The following is a 12,295-nucleotide window of genomic DNA, read 5'->3' on the forward strand; positions in this document are numbered from 1 at the left end:
CAATCTAGCTCTTGTTTTCTTCGGTGCTATCCCTTGAAGTCTATAGATATTCGCAAATAAGTCCTTGTAGTGCTATTTTAGCTACAAATGTTTATTTTTTTTATCGAAATTAATCTATTCTTGTTTCTTTAGCTTTGTTTTAACATAATTAATGTTTTAGCTCAGCTTTTTCACCAGTTTTTTTATTTTCAAAATGAAATAAAAATAATGGTTTGAATAATTGATTTTGGATATAGTTTTCTTTATAAAACTAAAAAAAGAAAAGGTTTAGGCTATGCGTTTATATTATTTTATGGAAACTTGGGTTACCGGGTCCTTGTGCATTATTTTATTTTATGGTGATGACGAACCAAACAGAATCTTCAATTGAGTTGTAAAAAAGAAAAGGAAATCTCCAGCTATGACGTCAAGTTTCCTCCGCTCATCAGTTCTTTCTTGGAAGTGCCTCGATGATGCTGACTCGGTCGTCCGTGCACTACATATAAGGAACGCCGAATTCGACGCGGCACATTCCAAATCCGTACTCTGCAACGGAAAACCAACGCGATCAATCAAGTCCATCTGAACCCGAGCTAAACTCCCCCAAAACCTTTCCAAAAATACCGTAGCGCCCGGCATATAAATAAATCCCTCGCGATGAAGTCCATCTGAACACGAGCCAAACGCCCGGCCGGCACATAAATCCCTCTTGAGTTGGCGAGACGAGTTGCGTCGATGGCACCGTCGGCGACGTGCTGGTGCGACCACTGCGGCGCTGTCCGCCACCTCCGGGCGGAGGGCGAGTTCGCGTCCTGCGCGGTGTGCGGCAGGGTGCTCCTGGACCTGCAGGACGATGCGGTGGCGGCTCCACCACCACCGCAGCTGCTGCGACGTCAGAGGAGGAGGGCTCGTGACGGCGGCGCGGCGGGTCGGGGCGTCGGCGCGAGGCCCGAACGCGGAGATATATCGGACGCTGAGTCCACCGTCACCAGTACCGGAGGATCGATGTTCGATTGACAAGAAGTAGCAGCAGCAGATTCTCTCAAACGCAATCGATAGATTATTATATCGCTTCTACTCTCGTCGTCTTCTTTTTTTAATTTTAAAAAAAACTTGTTTCAGCATTGTTTTACAATCTAAAGTCAATTTTTTTTGTTACACCTAGCGAATGCTATCCAATGGATCGAACGAGTTAACATAAATGCTGCATTATTACGTGTTGAATGCTAAATAAAGAGACTATGATTAGTAGTTAAGCTTCAGTATAACCCTGCATCCTCGTTCCTCGATCGAGTCAGTTACAAGCATCTTTGTTTTCCATGTTTCTGTCAATGTATTATCTTCAACTGACGAAGCCATGTTCTTGGCCAACACGTATTCGCGTGTCTTCTTCATCCAACCAGATCGTCTTCGTAGCTCTATCATCCATCATGTTGTTCTGTTCATGGATACCTAAATCAAATAAAGATCATATAATTAATTAATTATAAGTACACATGTACTTGTTTCAAGGAAGGAGTTTTCGCTCCAACCCACAATCGGGGGAGCAAATTATTACCGTCGTCACGACAGATCTTGCCATGATAAATATATATAACGAAATATTCAACCTCTCATGATGGCCGAAACAAAATTTATACAAAAAAAATCCGCTTCGAGGCGAGCCGTCATCCTTGTGCGTGGAGTGCGACGGGGCTCGTGGCGACGTGGATCGCCTTCGGGATGAGGACTCTGAGCTTGCGAGAGGGCGCGACGCGACCGGAGGTCAATCCCCTTTCTTACCCCTTACTAGAAACTTGCTCGCGCCTTGCACGAGTTTTTTATAACATAATTGAATAGCTGATTTGATGTATATAGACATTAAGTAAATTGATGTTGTGGGTGTATATAAGCAATTTGTATCTTAGTAATATATGCGTAGAAGACGGTATGTAATATGAATGAAAAAATATGCAAGCACGAATATGTTTGTACCACTGAAAAGTTGGGATATGCAAATATAGGATCACGTCCAGATTGGATGTGTTATATTACAGTGGGTTGTAAGCTAACCATAGTTGATAGCAAATTCCTAGTTATATGTACATATTTGTTGAGGCACCAGAATATTGGTCCTAAAGACCGCAAAAGATGACATGTCAGAACTATAGCTACATGCCTTTCTAGTTGTAGTATTTGTTTCGGCATGGATATATTGTTTACATCAAAAGAAAGTTCGTAGGGACTTTGGCAGGCAAATACGTTTTAGATCGGATTACACCAAAGTTTGTAGAAGACATCGTGTCAAAAGCAAGAAAATTTGGTGCTCTAAACATCTGTGTTTAGTTCTCCTGGACATCGTCATCATTGCTTTGGATATGTAAGCTTCCTTTCTTGAACCTACATATATTTAAGTAGTAAGTAATGGTGGGTTTGAATTTGGGTAGAATAGATCGATGTAGATGCAAATATAAGAAATAATTTGTGAGCAGGTTAGTATCTTAATGTAAAGTAAAGTAAAGAACAAATAAAGTTTTTTTCTATGATCAAATGGTTCGTATTTTATTAAAATGTATCGTGCATGGTACATAAAATAGATATAGGGAACATGGTATGGTTTTGTTTTGTTTAAGTCATAGTGTACAAACTTATTAGTAGCAGTTGATTTTTTTATGTAGGCACCTGATAGGAAGATGGATAATAATAGTCATGAATTTTAAATTTGGGAATTATTTCTGGAAGGTCCAATTTGGTGTATTTATTAGAAATTCCTAAGTTGATACCTAGATTCTATCTGGTGCAGTAATCTGTGAGTACCTATGGCAGCATGGAATTTGTGTATGGTACTCATATTGTTAAGCTGCGTGTTGGTATATATTGTTAGTAAACGGTGAAAGAAGTTATGTAATATGAAACTGTGGATACTTGGAATAATGGTTCACTTAAATATGGCATGATATTACGTATGGTAATGCTATTAATTTGTAACTGAATGTAATGTACACATGTATAATTAACGTTTAGACCATGTTACCTATAAATGGTGAGTATAATACTCTAGATGACGAACAATTTCAAATTATCAATGTTATTTTTACTACATTTCTTTGATTTAATTGTGCAATGCTTTTTGTAGGAGGCAACGATCAAACCTCACTGCATTGCTACCAGAAATCAAACATATATTTTTTTCTGTTGTTATGTATGATTTAAATTGAGCCATGTATGCACAAAATTGTTTCAATTATTATAGACTTTGTGGTTGGAGTAAAAAAGGTATTGTATTATTGTTGTTCAAGATTCTCAAATATACGATGTTTATATCTCAGATTCATAGAGGATCATAATATAGTTTATTGTTGCTTACTAAGATAAACATGTAGAAGGTATATAGTTACCTTTTTGGAGGAGATTCGAATGAGTGCATACTTTTTTTCCTTTGATTTGACTGGTGTCCATTGTTTGCTGCCACAGAAGGAAAATATGGATTAGCTTGTCAATGTACTAACTTTTCATAATACAGTGAGTAATAGATATATTAATATATTTGTGGTTGTTATTTTTTATACAAAGTGCAAGAGACGTACCTCTGTAATTTCTTCTTCGCCATCAGACTTGGGAGTATGTTGATATGTGAGGGGGTTACTGAGCGGTGGATATATTAGCTTCCTTGTAGCCTAAAAGTAAACATTGTATAACATAATTTAGTTGTGAGACGTTACCTAGGTAGCAGGAAAAATAAGGTGTTTCAGTATGGTCATATGATAACCTGTTTGGGTGGTGGAGTACTTGTGGATAAATTTTGAAAAGGATTTGATGGTGAGTTCTCGATTAACTGCAGTTGTAACTTGTTCTGTGGTGTTGATGTACCTTCTATGATATTGGTTGGCTTCAATGGTAGTGCATGTTGTCTACCATGCGCTGCAGTTATAGAGATGATGCGAAGGGCAATGGGGACCTGGTCTTGGTTATCGAAAGAACTGTCATCTGGTATTACTCTAAAGGTGAATTTCAGTGAAACAATCTGAGCTAAATCTGGAGGAATTGGTGTCGCTGCATTTGTAGATCGTAAGATAACTTTGCAAGATTTGCCAACAATATATCGTGCTATGTTATCAAAGCAAAACATTTGTGCTATGGCTGTTGCATCTGATGCTCGAAATTTGAGCTTGTATCTGTCATTAAGAGGCATTGTGATAGCAATTAAAAATCTATGCTTAGAATGTTGTTATAAAATTGGGTGATGTAAATAACAATGGATAATAGTAATATGTCATGGTTAGATTTGTTTATAAAGCAATGTAATTGTTTATGTAAAAAGTGTTGTTAGTATGTCTAATTTATTCACCATATGAATGTTGAAGATGTTGATTACTTACTTGAATTTGTAGCCATCCCACTTACACAAATCACAATAATATGTTGTATTATGTGGAGTTGTTTTTCGGCCGCATTTTGTGCATGATGGATACCACCATGTGTTTGATGTATCTATTTCGGTGACTGTCACTGTGCATTCATATCCCGTGTCCTGAAAAAGATAATAGTAGAAAGGTTAGGTAGTACAAAAGTGAAGTTGTTAAGCAATGGGAAGTAGTATTTTTATTGGTCTTACTGGGTAATCATATGGGTTCATTGTCAGGAGTTGCTCCAGAGTTTTATGTTCTATTGTTGGAGGTTGGAAGGTTTGTAGTGCATGTTCCGGTTGTGTAGGAAGGTGGAGCTGAATTGTTTCACCACCATGTTTGTAAGCATAATACTTTGTTATACTATAGTGTGATGTGAATAGAAGATGACATAAATAAAAAATAACTTTGGTGTTTTTTTACCTATTTTGGTACGCTTCAGCTTCAGGTATTGCGGGATTGAAATACCAATGGCAAGCCGCACCACCACTTAAGTAAACACCTGGTATTGTTTAGAATTGTAATCTCTAATATCTTTTCTTTGTGTGATGTGTGAAGTGTATATTGTGATAAAAATTTGTAGTTGCAGTAGGTATTTACCTTTGTAGAATTTAGGTAGGCAACCAACAAAAAGAGCAAGAATTGGCTTTTTGCTAACTGGGTCATACACATTTTGTATTGTAAATGATGTTGCTCGTTTTGCCCAAAGAGTGATTTTGAGAGTTTTGCGGCTGTGGATCATGTTGGAAATATATTAGTAAACGCAAAGATATAGACATACACACATATATGTAAAAATTATAGTTAGGATGAGTTGTTTGTCACAAACCTTAGATCTTCTATCATTATGTCTCTAATAATAGTGGGGCTGAGCTGTCCTTCTATGTGTACTGTCTTCAAAGCAGTTACCTCGGTTATAGTTCCAAGAACATCTGTTAAACAAAATGTAGTTAGAATATAGGTAGTAATGCAGTGAGAAAATGTAGTTCAATTGAATTGTTGAAGTTGTTTTTGATGTTACCTAGAAATTTGGTCTTGTGCTGAATTTGAGATTCAATCTCATCAAATGGAGTTAATTGATAGATATATAAAGAAAATGTAGGTGGTGGGTTACTTGCAGGCTTGATAATTGTGTAAATCGTAAATTGTATCATCTTGTCACCATCAATGGGTTTGTAGGCTGTTTTTGCTGCAGTAACTCTAAAACGACTGATGTCGTAGATCTGATTTGTTTCGATGAGTGCTCCCTTTTCTTCGGCAAGATTTGCTGGTATTTCAGCATACATACTATTACCCTAACAATTTGTTTGCTTGTTAGTAATAATATTATAATCGATTTGCTTGTGTTTTGATGCAGTTAAACGTGATGAGTTAAGAAAGTGGATAAGAATTTTATTTGTGTACTTTGTGTCATACCTTGCAATCTGATAGGACCATGTCGATGTGCTGCAAGGGACCATTTTCAGTGGCACCATGGAAAGACCATTTTCTTGAGACATGGACCTGGATTATCGCATGTTTTTTATACGTTGTTAAATCTGGTAGAAGTGTGTAGTCCATCGATCTGTAACAATTGTTATAAATCGTTAGTATGGTAAAAAACATTCTTATTAAATATAGTTGAGAAACTAAGTCACTATAACAAATAAAGGTGTGTAGTTTTTAAATGCACATACCTGAGAGAAGTCATTGTAGAACCTAATGTAAGCTTGTGTACATATGTATAGATATAATACACATATATATGTACATATATAGTATCTTCAAACATTTGATCTGTTGTTTGCTTGTCAGTCATTCAATCATTATGAGCTGGCTGCAGCAGCTATCCTGGTAAATATTTCCTTATAAACAATATTTTTTGTTTCATCAGTGGGTTTTCCATCATCATCTTCAATTAGTATTCGCAATCCACTTTTAGAGGTGACACGGGAGACGGCAACATATAATTGTCCATGTGTGAATACATGTTTTTTAAGGTAAACACCCACATGAGTTAGTGTTTGACCTTGGCTCTTATTGATCGTCATGGCATAGCAAATCTTCACAGGATATTGTCTTCTTTCGAGAACAAAGGGAAGCCTGGTATTTTTAAGAGCTAGAGATATCCTTGGAATTAGCACTGTTTTGGAAATATGAGATCCTGTTATTATCTGGGCCTCTAGTACCATTTCTCCTAACGCAGTCACAATTAGTCGTGTACCATTACAGAGTCCTTCGGATTGGTTTAAATTTTGAAGCAACATAATTGGAACTCCTTCCTTTAGTATTAGTTTATGTTGTGGGAAGTTGTTCCCATTGAGAGAATGTAGGAACTCTATAGGATAGAGTAAATCATATGTTCCATTTCTGTTTGAGTGTGGTGCAATCCTATCGCTGCTTGTATATTCTTTAGAATGGCCAGGAATTAAATGCACAACCTTTTCATTAATTAAATCAGCAATTTCATTTGTAGGTGTTAAGATGGCGCGTTGCTCTAAGTAGATAGGATCATTAAAATTCTCTGTAATATTTGTATAAATGCTTCCAATGATTGCTGATATGTTGTCGTGTTCTGGTATTAATAAGAATTCTGATGGTATTTTTATCCAAGTAGGTTCAGATTCCCCTGGTTTCACTGTAGCTGGTATGTTGCCATCACCAATGTCTAGTATTCATTTGTTGAATTCAGCAATATGAGTTCTTTCCTCATTTGTTAATTCTGTTGAAGCTAGCCTCATATTTTCTGTGAGGTGAAGAACAATAATTGATGACCAAAGTGGTGAGTTTGTTATTGCAGCATTAACAATTTGTGCATGATCTCCGCCTTCTATAACAGGCAATATTTGTCTTGGATCACCTCCTAAGACAATTACTTTACCTCCAAAAGGAGCATTGGTAGAAGCAGATGCATTTAAGTAGAGCAAATCTCGGAGGGAGCGATCTAAAGCTTCAAATGCACATCTGTGTGTCATGAAAGCTTCATCCCATATTATTAGAGAAGTTGATTCAATTAATTCAGCTAGCATTGTTCCCCTTTTTATGTTGCAAGTAGTAGATTCATCTAGATCGCATGGTATCTTGAATCGTGAATGTGTTGTGCGGCCACCTGGAAGAAGCAAGGATGCTACACCTGAGGAAGCAACTGCCAGTACTATTTTTTATTGGCTCGTAGATGTGTGATGATAGCATTCCATAAGAAAGTTTTTCCGGTGCCTCCGTATCCAGACTTAAAGAAGAATCCAGGTTTATTGGCAATGACAGTGTCTATAATAGTGTTAAAAGCATGGAGCTGATTTTTGTTGAGTCTGGAATATAGAACATGGGATAGATGTGATAGTTCATCAAAGTTGTATGACAATTCTTCTTCAAGCAGTCGATTTCCACAGCAAGGATCTGTGAAGATAGTTTTTCTGGGCAAATTGTAGTCATGTATGTTTGCTCCACACCTATTAAATAGAATGGTAAGATTGTCTAGCAGTTGGTCCTTTACTTCATCTTCGGGCATTTGATAAGTGGGAAGATGTAATGTCCTACGCATATTGTATTGGATATCATCAGCTAGAAGCTTCCAGACCTTTTCAAAAAATATGTGTTCATCACCCACTTCACAATAGAGCAACATGGTAACAAAGAGTTGACGTAGTTGATCTGAAGTAGCCCATTTAGCAGCCTCATCAAAAGCTTCATACCATTCGTTATCATCATTTAGTAGACCATGTGCTCGACATGCTTCTTTAAAAGTTGGATGTAGTGTGTTGTTGTATGATCTGAGGTCCTTATAACTTGTAGCACCCTTAACATGAGCAACAACATTCGTAGGTAGTATTTTTCGCCTGCGGATGGATGGACGTAGTATATACGGCCTATTTTGCCTTCTCTTTGTTCTCTATATTTCCAGCTCCTTGTTTTGTCGTCCCATCGCCATTTTGATGGGAAGTCAATGTATGTTAGATTACGTGCATTTTCATTTTGGACATTAGTTGTAAACCACTCTGTCAACATGGTTTTTCTAAGGAAATTTTCTGATAATATTTCAGACATGTTAGCTGTTGCATTGTAGGTGATGTAGTTCTCATTTGGTAGATGAACAGGCATTCTTTCAACTGCAGGGTAGTGTCTGTGAATTTCATACCCTAATATACGCCATGCAGAATCTTTGTCACAAAGATAACGGCTATCCAGATATTCTTTTACTTCATTCTTTGCATCTGTTGCTTCGTCATATGGAGCTTCTTCGCCATTTCTTAGTTTCTGTAAATATGCTTTGCTGCAATCTGGCCCTTTTGTGACATATTTGAAGAGATATTTTATGAAGATGGTTTTGTTGCACCATTCAATATTAATATGAGCTTGGTAGATTTTCAATAAAGCTTTTTCGTATGGAACAACCCATCTATTGTCAAGCTTATTACCTGACTTAATGATATATCGACCATTGTTTGGTCGTTTATATGTGACAAACCCTTGATTGTCCAAAGTGGTTATTTCACAGAATTGCTTTGGATAGTTCTTTAAGCATTTGTCGTTCTTCATGCAAGGAGAGCGTGGATTCAATGAACCGCAAGGACCATGTATCATGTGCTCTGCAACTAAGCAATAAGCTAGAGGGTCAACCAACGGGTCTGGTATTTCAGCATTGATGAAAGAGTCTATTAGAGCAGGTGTTGGTTGCGTAGTGTCAGTGGAGACCCAAAATATAATATGTGAATGAGGAAGACCTCGTTTTTGAAATTCAGTTGTGTATAAAACTATAAGGAAAAATATTGGAACATGTGTTAGGATAACTTAAAGTACATGAATGTGAATGATGTACATAAAAAGTATGCAATGTGAGATAGCAATGTTAGTGTACCTGCAGTACATGGACCAAAAATTGATCCATTTCTTATATGATGTAATAAGTCATTAAGTTTCATATGGTAAACATGAACAATGATGTCAGATCTTTCCGAAGGGGTTTGACCAGGCTGAGATAGACTTTCAAGTATCTCTTGCCAATTTGGATTGCATGTGAACGTGAGGAAAAAATCCGGTGGTCCATGAACTCGACAAATAGCAATGCTGTCATGATAATTTTGGATCATGTAGCGTCTGCCTCCTGTGTGTGATGCTGGTAATATTATAGTTTTCCCATCTGTTCACCGCTGATGCATCCACGACTAACTGCATCTGTGATACCTTGAATGCTTTCCATTCGTAGATTCTTTTGATTATTGATTATGTAGTTGAGTCTATTTCATCAATACATGCTCTAGCATCTACTTTGGCTTGACTTGATAACATTGCATAACACAAATAAGGATTTGGTTGATTTTTTCTATAATGGAAACCTCTCTCGCCAACCTGGAAACCTCTCTCGCCAAAGCGAAAAAGCAGTGGGTATTGTAGAGCCATATATGTTGGGTGTAGTGAAGATATTCGCTTTAGCTCTTTGTTCTGAGTCTCAATAATAATATCACGTTTGAATGTGTCTAATGTGAAATCTCCGACAACCAGCATAGCTAATTCATCTGTTGTTGGTAAGTTATATTGGATAGGATCACCTTCCTTTGCTCCGATAAGTCTGATAGTGAATTCTTCATTCGGATTATCCGCCAAACGATCTCTTGCCATTCTGAATTTCTTGACGAATGGGTTATGATGATCAAGCATTTTAATTAAATTTCTTATTATTACAGGATCGAAACTGTCTTGGGTTCTGTCACCACTGTCTAAAGCATTTATTCTATTTTGGACTTCGTTTGTGGTGTCGTAAATATACAATTGAATGAATCTTGGAGGAGATCCATTGTCTGGCAACAAAGTTCCAATACGATGGTGAACTTGGCCGCAAATTTTAAAGAGAGGTGGACCACGACCATCATTGACAGAGTTATCTATTTGTGCTCCCATTGATGTAAAAGCAAACAGACAATTGTACTGTCTAATATTGCGAATGAATTTTCTTGATGTGGCATCACCATCAAATCTTGCAAGAGATGCTAAAGGCTCAGGTCGAGGCTTGAAGGGAGGAATGCTGATTTTTCCACCTTTGCAGCAGTTGTTATATCTGATAGATGAATCCTGTTGATTACTCCTGACCCTTTCAGCATACCAGAACACAGCATGACAATAAGAGCATTCATAATCTGGTGTTCCGTAGTATGACCTATTTGGGTATGAGGCTGTGTAGTGAAATGATTGTGTATTAGTTACATATTTTATATGTTTAAGAAGTAGTAATTTTATTCGCTCTTACATTTGAGAGAGAATATGTGCATACCTTTTAATGCTTCCACATATTCGGCTGTGAACTGTCCAGTATGGAAATTCGTCAATGTTTTAGCTGTCAACCCTATTGTTTTTGGCTTTTATGGTTAGAATAGGTCGTAATATGCTATAATTGGAACATAAATAATTTTGATGTGGAACTTACCTTTTCTAGCAATTCGACTCTGATTTAGAAGATGTCGTCTTGTTGCCCTTGCTTGAGTGGCAGTTATATTAGGAGGAGTATAGATGGCAGAAGCGCCTTTTTTAAGAAAAAAAGAGTCCATGAGCTTTCTTGTTTTTGTTTAGGTGCCAAACTAAATAGTGTGTATGTATTTTTGTCAGACTTATAGTCATTTATGTACTGAGTGAAAAGACTTATTGTGCCTTCTTTTTCTTCTTGGGGCATCGCATTCATCAAGATATGGAATCGGCCTTACATCACTGCTAGGTGGACCGGATGATGAAGATGGCATGTTGTGTTCTTTTTTTACATGTTTTTTGCCTTTATTTTTTAGTCTATGTGAAATCAAGAACACTTGAGAAGGTTAGAGTCAAGAAACAGAAACATGTATGTATGAATGTATATATATCTGGATTTGTAGGACTTAAGAAGCTTAGAGTTAAGAAATGTAATATTGTTTTGGATATGTATAGATCTGAGCGCATATATGTAAGCGCGTCTATATTATATATTATATGCATATGTATATTATATCTATAGCCATAGTATATAATCTTTGTGTATATATATGACTGTACATATGTACTTAGTCACTATATGTATTCTGTGTACATGTACATTTGTTTATGTACTTATGTATTTATTATAAGAATGCATGATGCAGGTTAAGCCCTAATAATAGCAATTCAACATTTGGTAAACATTAGGAAATAAAAAAATCGATGAATAAAAAAATGGAGTCGAAGTGAGCGAAGCTGGAGGTAAGCCCTAATCACCCGTGTACGGAGGAGGAAGTTACAACCAAAAACCTAAAATCGAAGCCCTAATATCTAGTCGTGTTCAATGGAATCAGAATGAGATGCAAAAGACAAAACCTAGCACGAAGAACACATAGCCAAAGAAGTCTTCGTACCTGCGTGGATCGTCGACACATTGAGGATTGGGTGTATTGGAGATGGTAGCACACGTCGGGAACACCACGCGGCGGCCGTCAGTAACAGTGCTGATGGGGAATGCAACACTCCCTTTCACCTGTCGAGGGCGCGATCTATTACTGGAGGAATCACATGGTGCAGTGAAGAGCGTAGACACGTGAAGAAGGATGGACTGTAAGGTACGCACCAGAAACAGGATCGTAGTCGCCGGCGTACGGAGCGGACACTCGCGGGGAAGGAGAAGCAGCGGCGTGCAGCGCTATCTAGATCTCCGCCCAAGCGCCCACGGAGAAGCTAGCGGCCCACCGTTTTTTCCTTTGGACTGGAACCTGGCAGCTTTATGTGGAAGCGTCCCGTGGTGTGGCCAGCGGATCACTGTTTTGCTTTTGACTGGGAACCTGGCAGTCTTGTGTAGAAGCATCCCATGGTGTGGGGATTTTCATACTCACGTGTTGCATCTTGGACGTACACATCGAATCGAACGGTTGAGACAAATTTTGCAGACGTGGACACCTCTGCGTGACAGATTCGCTCCCCGCTTTGCATCTTGGACGTATACGCCGAATCAAACGGTGAGACAA

The 12,295-nt window shown here is 37.7% G+C and overlaps 1 protein-coding gene across 1 annotated transcript; it reads right to left on the reverse strand.

Moving 5' to 3' along the window:
• Window positions 1-921: 921 nt before the first annotated feature.
• LOC103635532 (uncharacterized) lies at window positions 922-12,020 on the reverse strand. The gene is made up of 13 exons (XM_023300882.2): window positions 11,902-12,020; window positions 11,693-11,811; window positions 5,781-5,928; window positions 5,386-5,659; window positions 5,194-5,296; window positions 4,965-5,095; window positions 4,788-4,866; window positions 4,630-4,681; window positions 4,338-4,489; window positions 3,728-4,133; window positions 3,546-3,635; window positions 3,357-3,423; window positions 922-2,358 (listed from the first exon to the last, which is right to left on the reverse strand). Exons 3-13 carry the CDS (start codon window positions 5,922-5,924, stop codon window positions 2,234-2,236), a joined length of 1,623 nt encoding a protein of 540 aa, XP_023156650.1. The 5' UTR covers window positions 5,925-5,928; window positions 11,693-11,811; window positions 11,902-12,020; the 3' UTR covers window positions 922-2,233.
• Window positions 12,021-12,295: the final 275 nt, after the last annotated feature.

Source organism: Zea mays, chromosome 8 (assembly GCF_902167145.1).
Source record: "Zea mays cultivar B73 chromosome 8, Zm-B73-REFERENCE-NAM-5.0, whole genome shotgun sequence".
Taxonomy (NCBI): domain Eukaryota; kingdom Viridiplantae; phylum Streptophyta; class Magnoliopsida; order Poales; family Poaceae; genus Zea; species Zea mays.

Coding starts and splice junctions, on each gene's coding strand:
- LOC103635532 (XM_023300882.2), bottom strand. CDS start 5,924: ATGGACTACACACTTCTACCAGATTTAACAACGTATAAAAAACATGCG. Junction 4,134..4,337: donor TGGGATGGCTACAAATTCAA/GTAAGTAATCAA, acceptor TCTTAATGACAG/ATACAAGCTCAAATTTCGAG. Junction 2,359..3,356: donor TTCGAATCTCCTCCAAAAAG/GTAACTATATAC, acceptor AAATATATGTAG/GTTCAAGAAAGGAAGCTTAC.